A 24,261-nucleotide genomic window follows, 5' to 3' on the forward strand; every position below is an offset into this window, starting at 1 on the left:
TTTATAATTGGAGTCAAATGACTCATCCGAAGAATATGAAGATTCACATGTAAAACCAGATAAAGTAGATGGATCCACTGAAGGTCCCTTTGCAGCAACCCATGAGGTTTTGGGATACTGCTTAGGCTTCCAGTAGGTCCCATCAGCATTGAGTTTCCTCTCAAAGGCAATACCCTCTTTTCTAGGGTTCCTGTTGAGGATCTACTTCTTAAGCACATCACAAAGATCCTGATGCCCTTTGAGGCTTTCGTACATGCCTGTCACATACAATTCCTTCAGCCTTGCATGGTCAGTGATACTAGCAGCATACTTAGATGAGGAATTTGTGACAGCATAGTCAGGTGAAGAATTTGCAGCAATAGAAGAATTTGAACTTTCACGTGAAGAATTAGCAGATTCACGTTCAATGCACTTCAAACATGGAGGAATAAATTCTTCCCGAGTAGTGCTGATTTGTTGAGCAAGTAGTGAATCGCGCTCCTTCTGAAGATCTTCATAACTCACTCTTAACTTCTCAAGATCTTGCTTTCTTTGAAGAAATTCATAAGAAAGCTTCTCATGATCAGATAAGAGAGTGCTATGATGACTCTGAAGATTATCAAACTTAGTGTGAAGTCTCTGAAGATTTTCAGTCAAAGTTTTAGTGCGATCCATTTCTTCACCCAACATATCATCGCTTTTGTCTAGCATATTTTGAACCTTTTCAAGAGCCTTTTGTTGTTTCACAGCAATCTTAGCAAGTTTAGAATAGATAGGATTGAGGTTTTCATCAGATTCATCCTCACTTGATTCAGAGGAGGGATATTTGAGTACCTTTGCACCTTTTGCCATGAAGCAATAGGTGGGAGCATAGTCATCATCATCGTCGTCAGTGGTGTTGGGGAGGTCCTTTTCCTCAGAGTTGAAGATGGACTTGCTGACGAACGCAATAGCGAGGGCTAGGCTCGCCACACCAGAGTCTGCCTCCTCAGATGCCTCATCTTCCTCATTTTCCTCAGATTCAGCCTCAGAGTCCATTACCTTGCCAATGAATGCCCGAGCCTTCTTGGAGCTGTTCTTCTTGTGAGATGAAGACCTTGAAGATTTTGATGAAGAGGACTTTGAAGATTTCTTCTTCTTCTTTGAATCATCAGAACTATAGTCCTTGTACTTCTTCTTCTTTGATTCCTTTTCCCACTGAGGATAATCTTGAATGTAGTGACCGGGTTTCTTGCATTTGTGGCAAAGTCTCTTCTTATAATCACGGGATGAGGAATCAGATCTTAAGTCATCACTTCTTGAGGATTTTCCAAAACGACCATGTCTTGTGAACTTCTGGAATTTCCTCACGAGCATTGCTAGCTCCTGGCTCAGTTCTTCAGGATCACCAAGGCTGCTACCAGAATCTTCACCTTCAGATTCAGACACTGCCTTGGCCTTTAGAGCTCGTGATCTTCCATAGCTCGGTCCATAGAGATTTCTCTTCTTAGCAAGCTGGAACTCATGAGTGTTTAGCCTCTCGAGAATATCAGCAGGATCAAGTGACTTGTAGTCTCCACGTTCTTGTATCATCAGTGCAAGGGTGTCAAATGAGGAATCAAGTGATCGAAGCAGTTTTTTCACCACCTCGTGGTCGGTGATGTCAGAGGCACCAAGTGCTTGAAGCTCATTTGAAATGCCAGTGAGGCGATTGAAGGTTTGCTGAACATTTTCATTGTCAAGTCTTTTGAAGCGGTTGAAGAGATTGCAAAGAACGTCAACACGAGAGTCACGCTGTGTTGAGACTCCTTCATTGACCTTGGATAACCTGCCCCAGATAAGTTTTGCTGTCTCCAAAGCACTCACTCTGCCATACTACCCTTTGCTCAGATGGACACATATGATGTTCTTTGCTTGAGAGTCGAGTTGCTTGAATCTCTTCACATCAGCAGCGTTGATGGTATGAATGATAGAGGGAATGCCATTTTCCACAACATACCAGAGATCGTTGTCAATTGCCTCAAGATGCATTTGCATCTTGTTCTTCCAGTAGGGGTAGTCTGTCCCATCGAAGGTAGGACACCCAACAGAGACCTTGATCACACCTGCGGTCGACATAACTAAAACTCCAGGCGGTTAAACCAAAATCACACACAACAAGGGAGTACCTTGCTCTGATACCAATTAAAAGTGCGTTAAGTCGACTAGAGGGGGGTGAATAGGCAATTTTTATGAATTCTTCACTGAGGAATTTTAGGGTGAGGAAATTCCTAAGCAAAGAACTACTTGCAACGGAATAAGTACTCAGATGCAGACATGACATAACATAAGTATGGACATCATGATGAATAGAAAACAAGCACAGAGTACAGAAAGCGTTAGCACAGGATAAAATAGAATGAAGACAAACAGACTGAAGAAATTGGACTGAGGAAAGTGAGAATGTCTTCAGTCGAAGTCTTCAAACAGATATGAACAAGAACACAACACAATAATGAGGAAATGAAAGGGTTGATGAAATAGAACCAGTTAGCTCGGTGAAGACAATGATTTGGTAGACCAGTTCCAACTGTTGTGACAGTCGTATGTCTAGTTGGAGCGACTAGGTATTCAAACCTGAGGACACACAGTCCTCACCGTATTCTCCTTGAACTAAGGTCATACAGACCTCGTCCAATCACTCGTGGTAAGTCTTCAGGTGACTTCCAAACCTTCACAGACTCGGTCACTCGGCGATCCACAATTTCCTCTTGGATGCTCTAGACAATGAAGCCTAACCGTCTGGAGGATGCACAATCCTCAAAGGTAACAAGTGTCGGTTCCCCACAGGAACAATCTCTTTAGTGATGCTCAATCACTTTGGGTTTGTAGGTGTTTGGTTTGGGGTTTGGGGTTTTTCCTCACTTGTTGATTTTCGCTCAAAGTCCTCGGAGGATGGGATGCTCTCAATGACAAGTGTCAGTTTCTCGTGGAGCAGCCAACCGACTAGTGGTTGTAGGGGGCGGCTATTTATAGCCTAGGGAGCAGCCCGACATGATAAGACATAAATGCCCTTCAATGATATGACCGTTAGGTGAGTAGATATTTTGGGACAGCTAGCGCATATCACAGCAACGGTCGGAAATTTTAGGTTCAAAATCCTCAGGGCTATCATGTTCCTCGCTCGTAGGCAATTTACACTAGTGAATTCCTAACTCCTCAGTCAGGACAAATTCCTCAGAGACCAGAAGAACTATGTCTCTGTCTCTGAAGAAATTGACTAAAATGTATGAGATTTCCAGTGACTTCACTCGAAGGGATTGGTAGGTGTAGGATTTTGAGTTGAGCATCACCTGGAAACCTTTCCTTAGTTTTACCTCGAACCCCTTTAACAGTACGGTGTTTCCTATGACTCAAGAAAGAGAAAATGAAACTACGAAAACAAAAGTCATCACGCTTCATGTTCCTCGCATGAATATCAAGTCTTCACGGTCACACCAATCTCTTCACTTTCAAAGTCTTCAGAAATCCAAGGTCTTTAGTTGAAGACATTCATTTTTAAGGGTCGTCTTTCTCTGTAAATATCAAACTCCTCATAGACTTATAGTCCTATGTACACTCACAAATGCATTATTCCCTTAACCTATAAGTCTTCAATACACCAAAATCACTAAGGGGCACTAGATGCACTTACAGTCGTCCGAAAGGGGTGTCATCATCCAGTTGAGTGAACTTGTTCCTTGGGTCTGTCATCTATAGAGTTGAAAATGGAGAAGAGTGAGAAATGAGTAGAGAAGAGTATCATGTGGCGTGTCCTGGTGGTCGCGTCCTACAGTCAACGCGTACTCTGATACCATCTTGTAGTGACCCGACCTCAGACGGTCAAGTCGCTATGCTTAAGTGTCATCCCTGGATCGGTATTGCTGACACACACAGTACTCAAGGATTTATAACAGAGTTCAATCACACACTTATTACATCGAATGTCTCAAAAAAGAACTTATTACATTTATATGGGTGAAGGCTATCTAAATAAGATAACAGCGGAAGCTTCGAAGGTAGAAGAGCCCATCCAACTCCACGACAAAACTGAGTGCATGACAACGACCTAGCGCACCTTACTATTCGTCTGAAAATTCTGCAACATAATACATTGCAGCCTGTGTAGGTCAGCACATGGAATATGCTGGCAAGATAACACTACAGAGCAATGGACAGAATAACAGCTATCACTACATGCATATATGGCTGGTGGAGGCTCTATGGTTATCATTTGCATAAAGCTAATTTTTTCCTACAACAAAGGAATTTTAAGACATTAAAACTGAGCACTTTTCCAGCCCTCTCAGGTCATTAGCGTTTCTAGCCGTTGGATCGTCAATTCTAAGCATTTTTGGCCGTTGGATTAGCAGTGAATTGTGTCTAAACTCGTTTCGTCCGCTAATATCCACCGCTCACCGTGCTGGGCCGCTGCTCCATGAGCATTTTTGGACGCTCGGTGTTAAATTGGGCCCGATGGGCTGTCCCCCCACCAGATGCAGGGTTGCACGAATCCTTCCCGGCAACGCCGGCGACCACAACCTTGAGCAGACCAGTCGCCCCCCTCACGCCTCCTCACCGCCGGCCTCCGCCCCTATCCTCTCGCCCTAAGCAATCGACCTTGTCTCCCACCCTCTCCTTCTCACGGTCTCACCTCATCAGAAGAGAAGAGAAGAGAACAGGGAGATCGACCAGGTCAGGCGTCGGCCAGATCCTCCACGGCTGCAGCCACCTCGCTTGGCTTCCATGGAGGTCAGAACAGCACGCCGGGACAGGACCTAACCTCGGCCACGTGAGGAGACGGCTGCCTTCTCCGCGCCATCGACGCCATTGAGCTCCCCCCAGGCTAGCATCCATTCTTCTCTGATCCAGTAGGTTGCCCCTCCATCTTCAACCTCTCTGCAGATTTTTTCTCTCCCCACCACACAATCCCTTCTCTACCAGTGGTTCGTCACCTCAAGATTTACTGATGAATCCAGTCAGATTTGTTTGTTGCGTACTTAATCACCACCCTATAGATGAATTATTATTTGTTTTTGCCGCAAATGTTGTTCATGTTGTTGTCCATATATTTAGTTGGTGCCAAAGCAGTGATTTGAGCATCATGAAAATATAGGGATAAAGCTTGTTTTAGGAATGTGTTTCGTTACGACCCGAGTAGTGTGATTGCACAGGCTGCTCAATGGCTTAAAATTTGGTCTGGTATACAGAAATGAGGACATGGAGCCATGCAAGCGAGAGGAGAAAGGTGGCTTCTGCAGATTGCGACTCGGATTTTCAGCACAAGAAGAGGCTGGGCACTTGGTGCTTAGAATAGCAGGGCGAGATGGAGTTTTGTGGAGCACTAAGGTAGATACAGTTGCGGTACTGTATTTTGATTAGTATTTCTGGTTCATTAGTTTTGGTATTGGGATTGGTTGCTTTCCTGTGTTGCTATCTACCCATATTCGTGTAATAAGTAGTTGGCTATAGAGTTCTTGTTGTCTGCTAATTTAAAATCATGGTGATCCTTGTGACCATGAAACTTGCTTTGTATTATCAATTTCATTGTTGCAAATGAAATTGGGAGTGGAGAGCTCCTAAAGTTGAAAAAAAATGTTGTTCATGTTGTGCTATGCTCTGTACCAATTGCTGATTTGTGTGCCAGGCCACCACCACGGTTGCACCCGTGTCTCCGCTCCATTCAATCATATCGTCCTACGATGCAGACATCCTAAGTCTGGGAAGCGATCCTGGTAAGACAATTAGAATCACATTTTTTTAATCCTATCACATGCACAATCTAATCAATGGTTAATTTGCCATCTCAGGTTCAAGAGCTTCTTGGTCAGCTCTAGCCATTGGGATCCCATGGATGCCACCAATGCATGCAATCAATAAACATATTTGATCATGTCTTCTTGAACCACTCAGCCTTCCAAGATGAAGTCAATAAATCCAGCACTCCAGTCTATCTGCCACTTAGCCCCTGAAATTAGTATGACTACTAGCTAACTACACCAAATCATAAAGCTCTACAACCTACTATAACTATCTCACATGGTATAGTACCAGCGAACAAAGTTTTCCGATTGTTAATTATTTTTAAAACTCAAATCATCCTATTATTGGATAGATGTGAAGTACATATCTGGTAGCTTACGATTGTTCAAAAAACTAAGACCATGATCGTTCCTAAATGTGATATTTCATGGTGAATTTTTTGGTACGATTGATTCTTTTGTTCTACTTCAGCTCACTCTTAAATATTGGCAATTCGTGTCCAGAGCCCTTTGTTGGCAACTCACTGATGTAGACAATCACGTGGATGTAGCCAGCTCAGCCCCAAATTGATTTTTCTGTTAGGATTCTCGGTAAGTATTTAGTTCGAAAGCATCAATCTTATTCAATTTACTTTACTTGAATGTTATCTATGTAAGTGTTTGAGCCAAAACATCTTATGTGGGTGTCTTCTCGTGATATTTGTACCTTACAAAGATTCTGTCTTGATTCTTGAATTTTACTGGGGGCTTTCCTATTTTTACCATTTGATTATTACCATTTTCTTGTATCACATTTGCTGTAAGTTGAGCCTTAAAACATATATGGCTTGCCAATGACACCATGATTACAAGTATATATGTTGTTTGTTGTTAGAAAAAATAAATTTGATGCCTATTGATCAGTGCATCACAGTAATGATTTCTCCTGTCACGTGCCATTCCTTTATTAGCTTATTTGTTGCATTGGTATTTCACGTCCACTTCCTAATTTACTTGTAACACAGATTGAATGTGCTTTGACAAATATAATCATATATCAAGGAAACATCCACATCTAAGTTGTTCTAGATATATTTTATATTGGTTTATAGCTCGCTGATAATACCATTTTTTTAATTTATGATATAAGAAATCTTTGCCTTCTTAAACCACTATACAATGAAGTTTCCTTTTTGTTGGGATAGCATTATGGCCAACTAATTCGATAGAAATTTTTACCCAAAGGATGCTAAACAAGGAAACAAAGTACACTTGCTAAATTTAATTTCCTTCGTCAAGGATATAGGGGGGAAATTCCTCTTATAGATCTCCTGCTTCTATTGCACTAAGCTTTTGGTCACCATTTTTTATCTTATTCCAGGATCCATGCTATGCATGCTCATACCTGGAATATTACCGATCCATACATGTTTTTTTCCTGCTGTTTATGACTTGGCAGTTCGGATTAGCTGTAATTACTGTGAACATTGTTGTGCATGTAGTCATACCATGTATCTGTGAATCTTGATATTTCCTTTAATTACTGAATAATATATGTTTATGTTTATGCAAATGTAATGTGTTCTATGTGGCCATTTACTTACAAAGTTTCTTATAATTTTATTGTATAAATAGACGGGCGCAACAACGCGCGCAGTCAGTGATCTAGTATATTTTATTTAGCTAGAAAGTTTGTTGAAAACATTGAGAAGGTAACCCCAACTCAATCCCAATTAAAAGTTAACAACCCAACAAATTAATTAAGTAAAGTGATGAGATCAACATAATAATTCAAGTACCAGATACTCAATATGTCCATAACCGGGGACACGGCTAATCATGATTAGTTTGTACACTCTGCAGAGGTTTGCGCACTTTTCCCCACAAGACTCGATCTCCTCCGTTGAATTTCTCGCACTGCATGATGTTTGAGAAATGGAAGACCAAGACACAGTCTTTCCGAAGAGATCCCCTTAACCGATAGATAGACTGGTACACCTACATTCCCCTACATCTGGTAGCCCATCATGAAAAGGATTCCCACAACTTACTCAACTATGCCAGAGCCCATAATGGCTTGTGGCTGCACACGGAAGTTTCTAGCATGAACAATATTATGATCCCTTTGAGCCTGGGTGGCGAACCATAGGAAAATCACACGGATACCATGGGATCTCCTTGGACAACACTGGATTCCCCAGATGCCCACAAACCAATCCATCCAGATGTGTACTAAAATAGTCACCTTAAGTTAAACCTTAGTTAACAATAACTCTCACATCTTTCATGATTTTTCTCAAAACCAAACCACGTATACGAGCATAGCATAGCAGTGTAAGCATAACGTAGTAACACCCACGGTTTGAAATAAAAGACAATAGGTTCCTACCTCATATTCTACTTCCCAAATACCCACATGTTATCAATCCTACTCATGCAATGTTTGAGGGTTGAGACTAATGCATAAAAACTGGGTAGTAAAGGGATATGATCAAAGTGTTACTTGTCTTGCTGACGATCGGAAAACCTTAGTGATTCGTAGTAGCAAGCCTCGCACTTCGGAAACTCTATCGTGAATAAACAATAGCATACATAAGCACTCAAGCATGAGATGCAAAAGTAAATCCAAAATAAAAGATCCAAACTGAAAGTCCAAGTGAAGAGCTTCGATTTGCAAAAAGAAACAATTGAATCGGAGCTACGAAACTCAAACTACGATCAAAAGAAGTTCGAATACAAATCTTCTTGAAACCAAATTTTAAAATTTCAAAATCATGTTCAAGTTGATTATCTGGAAAGAGGGGAACAAGACAAAGATTTTGGCGTTGGTTTCACTGGATTTGGACATACGAGCAAAAAGTAGTGAAGGATTGAACATCAGGGACTAATCTGTGATAAAAGTTATTACAGATAGGTCCCTGACCAAAAATAAAACTAAAAAGAAAAACCTAACGAACGAACGTTCGTTAACAGAACCTAACGAACGAATACGTTCGCTAACAGATAGAATCGGGTGAACGTTTACTAATTAGACTAAAACAAAAACGAAAAGCCGATCTAAAAACTAAACCGACAAAACCAAAAAAAACCAAAAGAACCGACCGGTTCTTATCGGTCAACGGGGTTGGCAGCGGTATTCCGGCGGTTCGGGCATCGGCGACGAGGCGACGACGAGGCGGGGCGGCGGCGACGCGCGCGACGGCTACGACCACTGGCGGCGGCGAACGGCGCGGGCTGCGGCAGGCAGCGGCGGGTGGCAGGCGGCGGTGGGTGGCAGGCGGTGGCGGGTGGCAGGCGGCGGTGGGTGGCAGGCGGTGGCGGGTGGCGGGTGGCAGGCGGCGGCGGGTGGTGGGTGAGGAGGAGGGGCCAGGGCGGCTTATAAGGAGGCCCGAGGGATCATCGGCTTGCGTGAGGGGGCGGGGAGGCTAACCCGGACTCCTCCTCGCCGGAGTCCGGCGCCCGCACGGGAGGAAGGCGGCGGCGCTCGGCTAGGCCGGCCTAGGATTTTTTTAATAATTTTCGCCGAACAGAAAAATCTAAAAAATAAAATAAGTAAATCCTAAAATTTCCAGAAATAATTTTCACGGTCCTCTCCTAATATTTAGGAGAACATGAACATTTTTCTGAGCTAAAAATACAATTTTGAAAAATACAATTTTCCCCTAATTTAATAAAATAAAATCTCAATAAAATATTCAAATAAAATAAATATTTTTATTTAAAATTAAATTTCCATTATTTTCTTTATTTTGAAGAAGTCATATTATCTTCTCTCAATATTTTATTTATTTCGAAATAATTGGAAAAAATAATTTCAAATAAAAATCACTTTGATCCAATTTGCCAGTTTTGAAAATTCAAAATGAAATTTTATAAAACCTCCAACTCTCTCAAATGGTCCTTGAGTTGCTTAAGGTCTTTTAGGATCAAAATGTTCAAATAAAATCAAACAAAAATGCAAAGAGCATGGATACATATGATGACCTAATAATTAACATCCAAATTAAAAATTGGGATGTTACAACACAACACTTATCAAAACAATGAACGGTAACTGAATAGAACTTGGTGAAAGTAACTTCACAAAATTCCCGAGTGTCCTCAAGAGCGTTTTAATCACTATAAAAAACCCAAACGGCTTGTCCTTAGCATACATAAGGTTTTGGCCACTTGCTTCACTCTATTGCTTTTGTTGCTATTTACCATTTTTATAAATTATCTGGTATCAAACAACTTGTCAAATTACTTTTACAGATTTTACAGTAAAACCTTGATGAAAGCTTCTTGTAAATTTCTTACACTCCTCGTTAGATTCAACACTATTACTTATGAAAAAGGCTAGACTAGATCCCCTATACTCGTGGGACATCAATGATGCTATAAATTTTTATCGGTCTACACACGAATCTACGACAAAAGGCATGACATATCCTCATGCAAATATGTATGTAATGGATCTATATCACACATGTAACATATCAAGGACAAACATAATATCACAAATGCATGATCCATCACATACAAAATGTACGGATCTATCACAGATAAACTACATATATGTATTACATGCAAAATATAGCAAGTATTTACCCATATAGCAAAATGAATGTCGCAGTTGAAAAATAACAAGGCCATTGTGTGTGTGTGGGGGGGGGGGAGACAACCTGCGGGTTGGGGGTCAGATAGGGTGTTAGTGTGTCGGCTTGGAGGGACACAGCTGGCGTCGGTATGGAGGTCGTGCGCCGGCTCGGCCTTGGAGAACGGAGACGACCCACTGTCCGGGGAGAGGTGTTAGCCACCGATGGCGTCGTGGATGCACATCGGTAGCTAGGAAGAGGGGTTGCACGCCCTCGTCGTCCCATCGAGGATGGGCGGGCGCTGCCGTCGGTTGGAAGAAGTGGTGAAGGAGCCGTCACAGAATGGATTCGGGAAAATTTTCCCCAAAGTTTTGGTCATGAGGGGTGATATAGAAAATGGATAAGTGACGTGGACAGAAAAAGCAACGCCACCTAAAATTATGATAGATATCAGCGGCGTTGCCCCCGAAAGGGCAAGGCACTGACACTTTTTTGTGTTAGATGTTTTTGAATTAAAAACATGTCAATGAAGTCAAAAGTTCATGAAACCTTTAATGTTGCGTCGCTATATCCTTTATAAGCTTTGGTTAAAGTATGATGTGTTATACATAGTTCATGATGCACGTTGCTTAGAAAACCGATCCATGTCCAGTTCAATTAAAGAAAATTGATACATGCAGACTCATAGTTTTTCCTTGTCGTCTTAGAGTTTCATTTTTTCTACATTGTATACAACATTGGAGGTTATTGATAACATTTTGGCATTGTAATTAGGGTATGGTTATGATTAATTAGGGGGTTACTAAAAAATTCGTACAAACTAACTAAGTCAAAAATTATTAACTTATCATGCTGTATTGCTATGATCTTTATAGGCTTTGGTTATATTTTGAGAGAGTTACACAGAGTTTGTGATGTACACTGTCTAGAAAATAGATGTATATTATGACCAAATAATTAATTAAAAATATTGATTGCAATTATTTGTTAAAAATTATTTGATTGGTATGTTGTTTATTTTTTGTAGTTTGCTGTTATTTTTTTGCAAATTCTATATGTTATGGGTAAGCATTAAATTAATTTGTAAATTTGTATAATTTAGTGGTGTGATGTAAAATCCGGACGCCGCTATGTCGGTGCTGGAGCTGCGGAAAGACGTCACACCGCTAATATCTGTAAAGCACCATACCGCCGCACGACCCTCTCGCCTTCCACATTCTTACTGTTGCGTGGGCCTTAGAAAACCACTCCCCATGTAATCAAATAGTCTCCCTAAAAATGTAATCAAATAGACAAAACCCCATCTTTCTCCTCTATCTCTCTCACCGTCCTTAACTCTCCCTCAAGAAACCCCCAAATCCGATCGATAGATGTGGAATTCAGGTAGAGCGTCGCCAGAGAAATATACAAAACAAGGTGGGGGAAAGACTTTTCTTGTATCCCTTGCTAAATTTTTTTAGGGGAATGTATCCCTTGTTAATAGTTGACAAACATATATAGACGACAAATGAATTGCAGAGAACAATGCCTAAAATTGGCTCCCATATTCCTAACTGGTTCTTCTATAAAAGCGATTTAAACATAAATGTAATGTCAGATTTTTAGGGCTGAAAATTTAACGCCCAATAGTACGTCTAATTCAGATCGAACGCATGGCAATTAATCGTTGTAGCGTGCTAAGCGGTAATTTTTATTTTAGAACATGATAAATTCTTGTATATCTGTTTTCGCATGGCAAATTTGGTCGTCAGATTTGTATAGCGCTAAAAAGTTCTGATGCCAGATTTTAACATTTTCGTGAGAAAAAAAGATTCCTAACGGGCCTGTCTCTGTTTTCTCGCTAACGGATCACAAACAGAAAGTCCACCCGACCCGTCGCCTTCCTTCGTCCGTCGGCCTACACCGTCTCCTCCCTTTCCCGCAGAGTCGAAACTAGGGAGAGATCGACGGAGACCGACCGCGACGAGGATCCCTTTCCGGAGGAGGGCGGGTGGGCGTGACTGCCGGTGATCGACGGCAGAGGCGATGGCATCAACGTCACGGATCTTCGAGTACTTCGTGGTATGCGGGCTGGGGCCGGAGATCCGGGCGCTTGATGGCCTCAAGGGCTTCCATGGCGCCGAAGAAATGTACATGCCTGCCTTCATCGACCAGTTCCCGCACTCGGGCCACGCGCTCTACCCTCCCCCGCCCCCGCAGCTCCCCACCGTGAGTTGCAGATCCCGCCCCTTTCCTCCAGCTGCCCCTCAGTTCTTCCTCTCGCGATCTGCTTCGGCCCCCATCATTCGAATTTTCGGTGAAATGGACAAATTGCTGTTGTTTAGCATTTGATTGGGCTGGCGTGTTGCTAAGTTCGAAATGGTTGATCTGTAGACGTGAATTCGTGATGCTCTAGTGCACTGAGGTTAGAATTGTACGGAGTATATGCCAGTTGCGTACTCAACCGTGCATCGGTCGAGACAGAAATTTAAGAATGGCTGGGAAAATTATTGGCCGCCACACTGCGCCGTGGATTGTTGGCCTGCGAGGTGATAACATTGTCCGCACACTTGCTGGCCTGCTGGGGATAGTTCTTTTGCACGGCCACTTGCTAGCCTGCTGCACCATGCCACTGCTTGCTCACCATACTACTGGGGTCGTGCCACCTCAAGATTATGCGGTCACCTAGTTATTCTGTCGATTAGGTTGACCCGATTCGGTTGGGTTTCAAGTTTGATTGATTTTTATAAGGGTGAGTCTGTAGGCACTCAGGCCAATGTGCACACTAGATTACTAGAGGCTTAACCGCTCTGCCCAACAGAGTTTCTTCTTTGAACAGTTACCTTCATCTCTCCTTGTTGAAAGTTACCATCGAAAGTTCAAGATCCTGCTATCTTGGGAAAAATGCTGGCATTCTAGGACAAGTGCCCCAACTTGCTCCAGTGGCCTCTCTGCCTGCACGCAGATGATTTGATGCTATATGAACTGGTGTAAGCAGGGAATTTGGCTTCAGTACATCTGTGTGGTTGGAGATAATTGAACATGGAAGGTTACTGTTACAATGTGATCGTGTGATGTATGTAGGGGCATGCTATTTTAACATGTTCAATCACATCCCTGCCCATGACCTTTTTGTACCAGCACATATAATTTACAACCAAAATTTGTTAGCAGTATCAAAGTCTGTAAGCCATGTATTATTGCGGAAAAACATGTTAATGACACATGGGACGGAAAGCAAGGGGTAGGGCGTGCCATCCATTTATTTTAACTATCGATTTTGTTTAGCAATGTTGGATAATTCCATGTCATTTGCCCAGGGGCTGAACCTTGAACACCAATAAAATAGTGGAGATCTTTGCCAGATAACTGAAAAGAAAAGATAGTAATGTGAACAAAAGAATGTGATTGATTTCATGTTATAATAATTTTAAACCGCTGAATGACAATCATGATATCATCATGTCTATTTTATCCCTAATCTTGTTTTATTGTAATCTGAACCTTTCTATCATTGTCCGTTGATAACTGCAGTGTGTTTTGCCAGCGGGTGTAAGAATATACTCTTCTGGGTTGGACGCCAATGACGTCTCCACCTATCCAAGGAGCTATCCCATAGTTTTGACAGGTATGTCTTGTTGGTAGTTGACATTTCCCGAACTTTGTACATGTTTTTAACCCTTCGAGTTGAAATTATTATTGCTTATTATTTACATAGACACCTCTTAACATAGTCATCATTTTTTTGTAGAGGGAGATGGTTCAAAAATTTACGTCAGTTGTATTGCATTTCGGGATCCAATTTGTGAAGATATTATTGAAGCCTACCAAATTCCGGTGAATTCTTTTGCTGATAAATGCATCTGCTTTGTGTCCCATTCTCCTTGTTTCCAAGTCCTCCGTGATGCTCTAGAGGAAATATTTGTCCTTTGTTTTTCTCCTGCCGGTTGTAGGTAAACTTTCATTGTTCATGCGTGCGCTTTATAAACTATGGATTACGCCTTTTTCATGGCTTAATATTTGTCGGCCCTGATTTCAGCAAGCCTTTGTGGGATATAATATCCCATGTGGTGTCAAATGTTCCATTACCAACACCGGGAAAGGATCGTGTCTTGTTTGCCATTGATAATTGCCTTCTTTCCGCGGAAACTCCTCCAAAAGAATGGCTTCCTCACGCTGATGTATGGCTTCCTTTCCATTTTGTCTTATGTTCCTTGACCATATTTCCAGTACCATTTTAGATACTCCATTTTGTTCACATTCAACTTGTAATGTCAAGCTGATTGTGGTTGCAGATATCCTTCCAGCCATTGGTGCAGTGTCTGGATGTTGATAAACTAATACAGCTCTTTACTGCCGTTCTGCTTGAAAGAAGGATATTGCTAAGATCTAACAAGTCTGTTGAGTTTCACAATGCAACTCTTGACCATGTTTTAACATTATACCATCCCAGTCTTAGCTTAGGTTTACAAGTGAATGGATTGTTACTTTGGAACAACACCTTAAGTGGAAGTGTTTGAAGTTTATCTTAAGTTTGCTGGACTTCTCTTTTGTTTTGTAATGCAGGTATACATTATTAACTCTAGTTTCAGAAGCCATATGCCATTTGATATACCCGATTAGGTGGCAGGTGGGTTTCATTCAACTGTGTTCCTTTTTATTCCCAAGTCTTTAGCAGGCTTCACAAATATGTAAAATAATTATTGCGCTTGAGGATTTCATTCATATCTGTTCCAGAAATTCTCATTATTTTATGTTATGCTCATGTGGTGAATTATCCCCATTCAACGTATTTGTTGTGCTGCAGCATGTCTACATTCCAATAATATTCTCTAGTGGTGTTGACTACATTGATGCTCCGACTCCCTACATGATGGGACTTCATTCAGGTGTTGACACATCTACAGTGACAATGGATGGTGTAAGTTGCAACATTAAATGAAGTTTCCGTTGGCTGTTTTTCTGCCGTTGCCTGCCTATATTCTCTTGGTAATACGTACTAGTACTTATTTACTAGTGGAAATAGCCTTTTTAAAGGTTTGGTCCACCTGTTTTTTATTTTTGCTGGTAGGATCATTTTCCTTTCACAGCCGATGTGTGAATGTTGCTTTGATTAATAAAGTCACAACAAATCTTTATATTTATAGTTTTGTAACCCTGAACTGAAGACGGATGTTTGCAAGGGTTCTATGATATTTTGAGAGCGAAGAAGTTTGGTTCAACATATTTTGTTACTAGTCTGAAGCAGCACAAAGGTTGTGGAGGAGCAACTCCACCTTGCTGCTACAATGTGTACATCACAAGTGTTGAAGGAACAACTTCAACGTGCTGCGCTAGATATCGCTCTAGAGACGAATGTAGGCTGATATGGCAGCAAGAGTTCAATCCAGAACTCCTAGAGCACAAGATCTACTCCAAGATCTTAGATAAGAACAACAAGTTCTATTATAGGTAGTGAGTACATAGTCTGGGTTCCAAAGTAGAGGTGAGGACCTCTATTTATAGGTCTTTGGGAAGCCTTCACATACTTCTACTTATAGCTGGAGCACTCTAGAAAACATTATTTAGGATTCACCTCTCTACTCACAGCTACTTATAACTAGAGAACTCTAGAGACAGCAGGTAGGGTGAAGAAAAAAAAAAAGAAATACTGCACTAGAGTGAAAGTATCTAGAAGTAGCCAAACAGATCTGGCATCTGTTTTTCTTTCTCATCTATTGTTCCTCATCATTCTCCCCTGGTTGTTTGGAACTCGCCCTCGAGTTATCGTCATAGAGCACTTCTTCTAGATGGTAGAGAGTCAAGCCCGCAACATTGTAAGTGTTGGATATGCCCATGTCGCTTGGAGGATTTATCACATAAGTATTATCATTTATCTTCCTCATGATAGAGAAGGGCTCATACCTTCGCTGCCTAAGCTTCCCCTTAACACCTAAAGGCAGCCTCTCTTTTCGGAGGTTGACCATCACCTTATCACCAACTTGGAATGATTTTGGCCTCCTTTTAAAATCAGCAAGTTGTTTATATTTCTGATTTTGTGCTTCCAGAACACCACGAATCTCGTCAAATAACTCAGTGTAACTATCAACAAGGGACAATGCTGATTTTGAGTTTCCCCTTGATGGTAGCTTCACCAGGTCCACCACGTGTGTTGGAACTTTAGTGTAGACAATGGATTCCCCTTGATGGTAGCTTCACCAGGTCCACCACGTGTGTTGGAACTTTAGTGTAGACAATGGAAAAAAGGCCCCTTCCTGTGGATCTATGCTTGGAGTTATTGTAGGAGAACTCTTTAAGAGATAGAGCCAAATCCCATTGTCCCTTTCTTTCTTCACAAATGCAACGGATCAGATTACCCCAAAACTTGTTCGCCACTTCCGTTTGTGGATGAGCAGTGCTAGAAAATTTCAATTCAGTGTTCAATTGCTTCCACAAAGTGAGCCAAAATGCAGCAAGAAACTTGCTATCACGGTCTGAGACAATGGACCTTGGAACTCCATGAAGTCTGACCACTTCTCGGAAGAATAGGTTTGCCACATGATGAGCATCCGTTGTCTTGCGGCATGGGATGAAATGAGCCATCTTAGAGAATCTATCCACGACCACAAAAACGACATCACTCCCTCATCTTGTTCTTGGCAAACCCAAGACGAAGTCCATAGAGATGTCCTCCCATGGAGCAACAGGAACAGGCAAAGGCATGTATAACCCTGTGTTCTGGACTTGGCCTTTGCAGGTTTAACATATAGGGCATCGTTGGACAAACTTTCCAGCATCTCTCTTTAGTTGTGGCCAAAAGTAGCGAGCTTCCAGGTTAGCGATAGTCTTGTCCCGTCCAACATGGCCACTAAGATCACTTGAATGGAGTTCTCTAATTAGTTTGTCACGCAGAGAACTCCTTGGGATGCACAAACAATCATTTTCGAAGAGATAGACATCCTGCACCAAATAGTCATCACCTAATGGCTGTTCCCTGATGTGCTTTACCCAAACATGGCCAAAGTCTTCATCATTCTCATACAACTCCTTTATTTGATCCATGCCTGGAAGTTCAGCCTCAAAAGAAGTCAGGAGGCATGCAAGACGACTCAAAGCATCGACCACTCGGTTAGTTGTTCCAGATTTATGCACGATGAGATAGTTAAATCTCTCCAGATATGCTGCCCATCTTGCTAGCATGCGGTCAACATGCTTTTGATTTCTAAAATGCTTCAAGGATTGATGGTCACTATGAGCAATGAACTCTTTAGGCAGCAAATAGACTTCCCAAGTTTTCAACGCTCTGAAAACGGCATACAATTCTTGCTGATAGATACTCCATTTCTGTCTAGCTTCACTTAACTTCTCACTAAAGAAAGCATTGGGCTTCCTTTCTTGAGATAGAACAACTCCAATGCCTACTCCACTTGCATCGCACTCCAACTCAAAAGTCTTGTTGAAATCAGGTAGCACCAAGACAGGAGCTTGTGATAGTTTTTGTTTAATCTCATTGAAACTAGCTTCAGCTGCTTCTGTGTTAGAGTACGTAATGGGCCTAATGGGCCTGGGCTGGCGGTATAGTCCGTTAGTCTTAGGGTTAATTAGAGATAAGGGTCGCTTGCTTGGGAGTCAAGTAAACCTCTCTATACAAGGGGAGGAGATGTATCAATCTAATCAAGCAAGAATTAAGAAGGAAATCCCTTCCCTCTTGCCCGGCCATGGGCAAAACGGCCCCCGGCCGGCCCTCTCGCGCCCTCCTTCTAGCAGCCACATAACAATTTGGTATCAGCTAGCTTCGGTTCGATCATGTCTTCACCGCCGCCCAACCTGTCTCTTCCGCTGCCGGGATCCTCCGTCGCGCCCGCCCCCGCCGTCCTCACCTCGGAGGAGGTGTCCGGGGCGCTGCGGGACCTAACCCAGGCGGTCCACGAGATCCGCATGTTCTTGGCCGTCTCCTACGGGCCGCACCCGGCTGCGCCGACCATCGCCGCCACCGCGCCGCCGTGGCAGCCGCTGCACCAGGCGGCCTCCGCCGCGCTCGCCGGGCCGCAGCTGCAGCCGCAGCAGCTGCCATCCACCGCCCCGCCCTGGTTGCAGTGGCAGCCGCCGCTCTTGGTGGCCTCCGCCGCGCCCGGCGCTCCGCCGCTGCCCCAAGGCGTCCCTGCCGCGCTCGCCGGGCCGCTGCAGCAGCCGTTGCAGCTGCCATCCACCGCCCCGCCTTGGCTACAGTGGCAGCCGCCGCTCCTGGTGGCCTCCGCCGCGCCCGGCGCTCCGTTGTAGCAGCCACCACCGGTCAGCTCCCGCCCCGCATCGACCGCGCCGGCGGGAGTCCCGATCCACCAGATCAAGTTCCCGCCGTCACCATTACCGCTTCCCCAGGGCGTCCCCGTCCAGCAGAACAAGTTCCTGCCGTCGCCGTCACCGCTTCCGGCTTGGATAACTACCCGCCACGTGTCGGCGGCGGTGAGGCTACAGGCTGCTGCGCGCGGCCTCCTAGCGTGTCGGCGTGTGCGGGAGATGCGTGGTCTATAGCTGACGCTCCTCTCAGCCGCGCTTCGCTGCGCAAAGGACCTCGATCTCGTCCGCTGCGTCGGGGATCTTGGGCATGTTGTTTCCCCCGCGGGCAGCGACCTCAAAGTCTGCGACATCGGTGGTTGGGGGGGGGGGCGCACCCCTCCTCGTCATTCTTCATCGCAAGCCCTCCACTCTTCTCTGTGCGATGCAGACCAACAGCCGTCCGACGGGGAGAAGGCAGGGTGTCACCGACAGGGGCGCACCGCGTAGCACCACTGCATTCCGCCGGCTGCCGCGAGGGCGCCTCTGCTGGTCGCTCTTGCGACCACTTCCAAGTGGCCATACACATGCACTCCTTTTGTCCAGATGGTGTCCATGGGATCCAGGCGGCTGTACATGTGCATGTCCGACGTGCGGATGGTGTCCACTTTATGTTCAGGGGTCCAAAATAAAGCGTCCTAGTCCATTTCAGGTTGAGAGTAATAAAACAAGCCGAGATGTAAAAGGCTTGTTTTTAGGTGTTAGGTTTGTGTTGCGTCGAGTCATGGTTATAAGTTGGTTAGGTTGCAGCTCGAGGACAAGCTGCATGTCCAGGTGGGGTGTAGTGTTAGAGTACATAATGGGCCTAATGGGCCTGGGCTGGCGGTATAGTCCGTTAGTCTTAGGGTTAATTAGAGATAAGGGTCGCTTGCTTGGGAGTCAAGTAAACCTCTCTATATAAGGGGAGGAGATGTATCAATCTAATCAAGCAAGAATTAAGAAGGAAATCCCTTCCCTCTTGCCCGGCCGTGGGCAAAAAGGCCCCCGGCCGGCCCTCTCGCGCCCTCCTTCTAGCAGCCACATAACATTCTGTCCATTGGAACTTTCCTTTCTTCAAACACTCGGTAATTGGTGCCATGACAGTGCTGAAATTCTTCACAAATCGCCTATAGAAAGTTGCAAGGCCATGAAAACTTCTTACCTCAGAAATGGTCTTCGTAGTTGGCCATTCTCGGATTGCTTCAACCTTAGAATCATCAACACGAATACCGTCACATGTTATGACGAATCCTAGGAAAAGAAGTTGTGTTTGCAGGAAAACACATTTCTTCAAGTTGACGTAGAGCTCATTTTCCCTTAGTACTTCTAGCACCTTTCGAATGTGATCAAAGTGTTCATCCTCATCCTTGCTATAGATCGAGATGTCATCGAAATAGACCACAACAAAGTGGGATAAGAAGGGTCAAAGGACTTGATTCATTAATCACATAAAGGTACTTGGTGCATTTGAGAGTCCAAATGGCATGACTAGCCATTCAAACAACCCTTCCTTTGTCTTGAAGGCGGTTTTCTATTCATCCCCGAGTCTGATACAGATTAGATGATATCCACTTCTTAAATCTAGCTTTCTGAACACTCTTGCTCCGCTAAGCTGATCCAACATATCATCCAGACGGGGAATCGGGAGTCTATACCTTACGGTGATCTTGTTAATGGCTCTACTGTCCGTACACATGCGCCAAGATATCTTTCTTTGGCGCGAGTAGGGCTGGTACAGCACATGGGCTAATACTTTCTTGAATGGGCCCCTTTTGTAGCAATTCCTCCACTTTCTCCTTCAATATATCATGCTCCTTTGGGCTCATTCGATAATGTGGAAGATTAGGAAGACTTGCTCCCGGAATTAAGTCAATTCTATGTTGAATTCCTTTCATCGGTGGCAGGCCTTGTGGCTCTCCAAGTATGTTCTGAAATTCTGCCAATAAACCACGTACCTTTGCTCGAATTTCAACAGTCAGGTGCTCTTCTCCTTTTACAACAAGTGCAGCACACAAATCTGCCTCCTTCAAGTTTTCCATAAACTCATGAGAGGAATGGGAGATAGTTAATATAGTTTTCCCCTCCTTAGAGGTATTACCTTAAGTTTTGTTTGGTAAAATAATGATCTTTCTCTTGTTCCAAATAAAAGAGTAAGAATTTTCCTTGCCCTTGTGTGTAGTATCCACATCAAATTGCCAAGGTCTCCCAAGAAGAACATGGCTAGCGTCCATATCAACTACGTCACACAACACATTTGAGCGATAATGCTTGCCCAAAGAAAGTGGCAGGTTGCATTGTTTGGTGATCTTCATATTCACTCTTTCTTGATCCACCCAATAGTGTAGGGGTTTGGATGATCATGAGTATCAAGCTTTAAATGGTTCACCAACTTCTGGGAGATAAGATTCTCGCAACTGCAACTATCAATCACTAATTTGCATACCTTGCCATTCACTGTACATTTGCTCTCAAATATTTTCTTTCGTTGTGTGTCGTCAGGTTGTGGTGTGGAACATAGGAGACGCTGAATCACACATACCACTTCTTCACCTTCTTCTTGACAAACCTCTTGTCCCTCTACATCTTCAGATTCGTATTCTTCCTCATTGCCTTCACCATCATGGATAGTTGTGTTAACAAATTTCCTTAGTGGGCAACCGCTGGATATGTGTCCGTCTTCACCACATTTATAGCATTTTGGGCCTTCATTGGACTTACCCTTGCCTCTAGTTTGCTTCTGGATGGGTCGTTTTGCCTTTAGTGGAGTGGTCTTTTCTTCCGCTCTATTAGGCTGACTCCTAGACGAGCCTTCGACATGAGGATATGGAGCCTTAGTTGCCTTTCTTGTCCTCATAAACCTCTCGGCTTTTAAGGCTAGAGCTTGTGCTTGATCAATGGACCAGATTTGTTGCATCATCAATCGATCTTGAATAGCATCGTTGGGACCATTGATGTACCTTGCAACTTGTTGATCTTCAGTTTCAGCAAGGTTGCACCTCACTTGTAGCCTTAGAAACTCCTCCGTGTAATCTGAAACATTCCTATTTCCTTGAGCACAATTTTGAAATTGGATAAATAGGATCTGGTCATAATCAGCGGGCAAAAATCCCCCTTTCAAGAGACTTTTCATTTGCTGCCAAGTTCTCACATGAGGTTCTCCTCTCAGCCTGCGCTCTTCTTGAACGCGATGCCACCATGCACGGGCTCCTCCTTTCAGCTTGTATGCGACCAAGGGAACTCTACGATCTTCCGGAACCTCCATGACCTCAAAGAAAGTCTCCACTTCATATAAGCAATCTAGGCACCCTTCAATATCAACATTTCCATTAAAAGTTGGGATCTCAGCTTTCACCTTGTATGTATCTCTTGCATATGTAGGCTTGGGTACTCTCCGATATGCGTAGAGATCTGGTTCTTCAAGGGCATCATCATACTCCTCACCTTCAGAAGCTTCAACATAAATTGGCCTTCTTGAAGCACGTTGAACAGCACGTTGTGGTGGTCTTGCTCCAAGATTACCTCTCCTTCTTTGATGAACATCTTCTTCTTCTTTAGATGAATCTCCTTCATTGGTAGCAGGGGGACACCCTTTCTTATCATCTCAACCAGTTGCTCAAATCTCCGATTAAGATCTTCACGCAGCTCTTTGATTTGTTGTTCTGCAGTATCCATCCTCTTCTCCAATTGCTCCATTGCTTGCTGCAGCTTGCTCTAGAGACGAATGTAGGCCGATATGGCAGCAAGAGTTCAATCCAGAACTCTTAGAGCACAAGATCTACTCCAAGATCTTAGATAAGAACAACAAGTTCTATTATAGGTAGTGAGTACATAGTCTGGGTTCCAAAGTAGAGGTGAGGACCTCTATTTATAGGGCTTTGGGAAGCCTTCACATACTTCTACTTATAGCTGGAACACTCTAGAAAACATTATTTAGGATTCACCTCTCTACTCACAGCTACCTATAACTAGAGAACTCTAGAGACATCAGGTAGGGTAAAGAAAAGAAAAAAAAGAAATACTACACTAGAGTGGAAGTATCTAGAAGTAGTCAAACAGATCTGGCATCTGTTTTTTCCCTCATCTATTGTTCCTCATCATAGTCTGAACTCTGAGAAGTCAGGATTGCTTCTGGGCGTGTGAATAATTTCCATGAGAATAACACACTGATTTGTAAACGAACAATGTTCAAGAGTACCCGTACCTAGCCTTAACAAGAGAAGTTGAATTGCATTTATTTATTCTATACACCATGCGCTTAGATGTAGAACTTCTTATATTGCATATATTGAATGCATTTTATGAGAATGATGTCTCACTATTGCCCCAAGTTTTTGTTACTTTGGCCAACCAATGCAAACTTGCGTTTTCCTTGTTTGTTTTCTCAAACTTTACCATTATGATGCATCATGATGCTGTGATAATGGCAATGCATGCAATTGCAGGTAGTGGTGGTTGATCTCGAATACAATCGGATAACAACCACTGAAGACATTCCTCCTATACCCGAAAGCGAACATAGTTTCTTGCGTGGTGAGATATTGAAACTACTACAGCCCAATGTTGTGGCAATTGATTACATGAAAATCAATCTTGGCAGTATGGGTGACTATTCTTTAAGGACCGCGGCAAAATCATGGGGGCAAGATCATGATTTTCAGCTCAGGTAATTCTGTGCTACATGTTAATGTTTACTTTGTATCTGTGCGCAATTGCTAATTAATAGGATGTTTGTGCTAGCACTCCACTGAAAGTAGGCTTATAATGGTAGCAGCATTCCACTGAAAGTAGGCCTAGTGGCTTAGACAACAATATGAATAGATAAATTATAGTGCCTGGCTGCCTGCACAAGTATATTTACATGAGAACAGGCTCAGACTCAGTTCATGCAGACTATTCTGTATCTTACCATTCTGAGCATGGTAAATAATTGGAAACTGAGAGAAAAAGAAAATATGCTTGACACTAATCAGATAGGGAGTTTATGATTCTTTGTTGCATGGATTGATCCTGAATTAACCCCGAAGACTATTCTGGGTCTTCGTCATGATCTATGTTTAGGATTATTTGTTCTCCAGTGGGCATCATGGGAGCTATTTTATTAGTTGATCTTTTTTTTTTTGCAGGCTGATATTCTTGAGATTCTTTGCACAGATTATGAGTGGTTACCGTAACTTCATTGTAAGTCATCACTCTAGTAAGTTTTGTGACTACTATTTGTCTACTACGTTCTTTGGTGGTAACTCAAGAGGTTTGCTTGTCAGGATAATGCTTTACCAACCGGTTTCAATGCTCAAGCATTCCTTAAAAAACGGTCTCGAGTAACTAATCAGCCTGTCGAGTCCATGTCGATGGTATGCTTACAATTCATTGGCACTTTACATCTTTGTATATCATGGAACGAAAAGTTGAATCTGTTAAAGTATCTTTTGGTTCCCCAACTTAGTTTGCGTCTATTTTGAACACTAAACTTCTCAGTGGTACTATTGGTCTCTCAAGTTTGGAAGCGAGTAAAAATGTTCTCCATTCTGTTAAAAGAGTGGTATATTTATTAAGTTTCTGTTTGACCCAGCTGCCAGTGCTCAGAATATCTGACTTGGGCTTACCTCTGAAGTTTAGGGACCAAAATAATGCCCTCATAAACTTAGGTCACATAAGACCTGTCTATGAACTTGAGTCCAATGAACTATTCCAATATT

General features: G+C 43.1%; 1 protein-coding gene across 1 annotated transcript in view; it reads left to right on the top strand.

Moving 5' to 3' along the window:
• The first annotated feature begins 12,159 nt into the window (after nt 1–12,159).
• The window catches only part of LOC125543860 (DENN domain and WD repeat-containing protein SCD1), a 29,698-nt gene continuing 17,596 nt past the window's right edge, over nt 12,160–24,261 (top strand). The window contains exons 1-10 of the mRNA XM_048707354.1: nt 12,160–12,502; nt 13,808–13,901; nt 14,025–14,226; nt 14,313–14,454; nt 14,569–14,669; nt 14,840–14,903; nt 15,081–15,194; nt 23,008–23,228; nt 23,689–23,743; nt 23,827–23,916. Coding sequence (XP_048563311.1) covers nt 12,320–12,502; nt 13,808–13,901; nt 14,025–14,226; nt 14,313–14,454; nt 14,569–14,669; nt 14,840–14,903; nt 15,081–15,194; nt 23,008–23,228; nt 23,689–23,743; nt 23,827–23,916 — 1,266 coding nt within the window. The 5' untranslated portion in view covers nt 12,160–12,319. The remainder of the gene's footprint in view (nt 12,503–13,807; nt 13,902–14,024; nt 14,227–14,312; nt 14,455–14,568; nt 14,670–14,839; nt 14,904–15,080; nt 15,195–23,007; nt 23,229–23,688; nt 23,744–23,826; nt 23,917–24,261) is intronic.

This window comes from Triticum urartu, chromosome 3 (genome assembly GCF_003073215.2).
Source record: "Triticum urartu cultivar G1812 chromosome 3, Tu2.1, whole genome shotgun sequence".
NCBI lineage: Eukaryota > Viridiplantae > Streptophyta > Magnoliopsida > Poales > Poaceae > Triticum > Triticum urartu.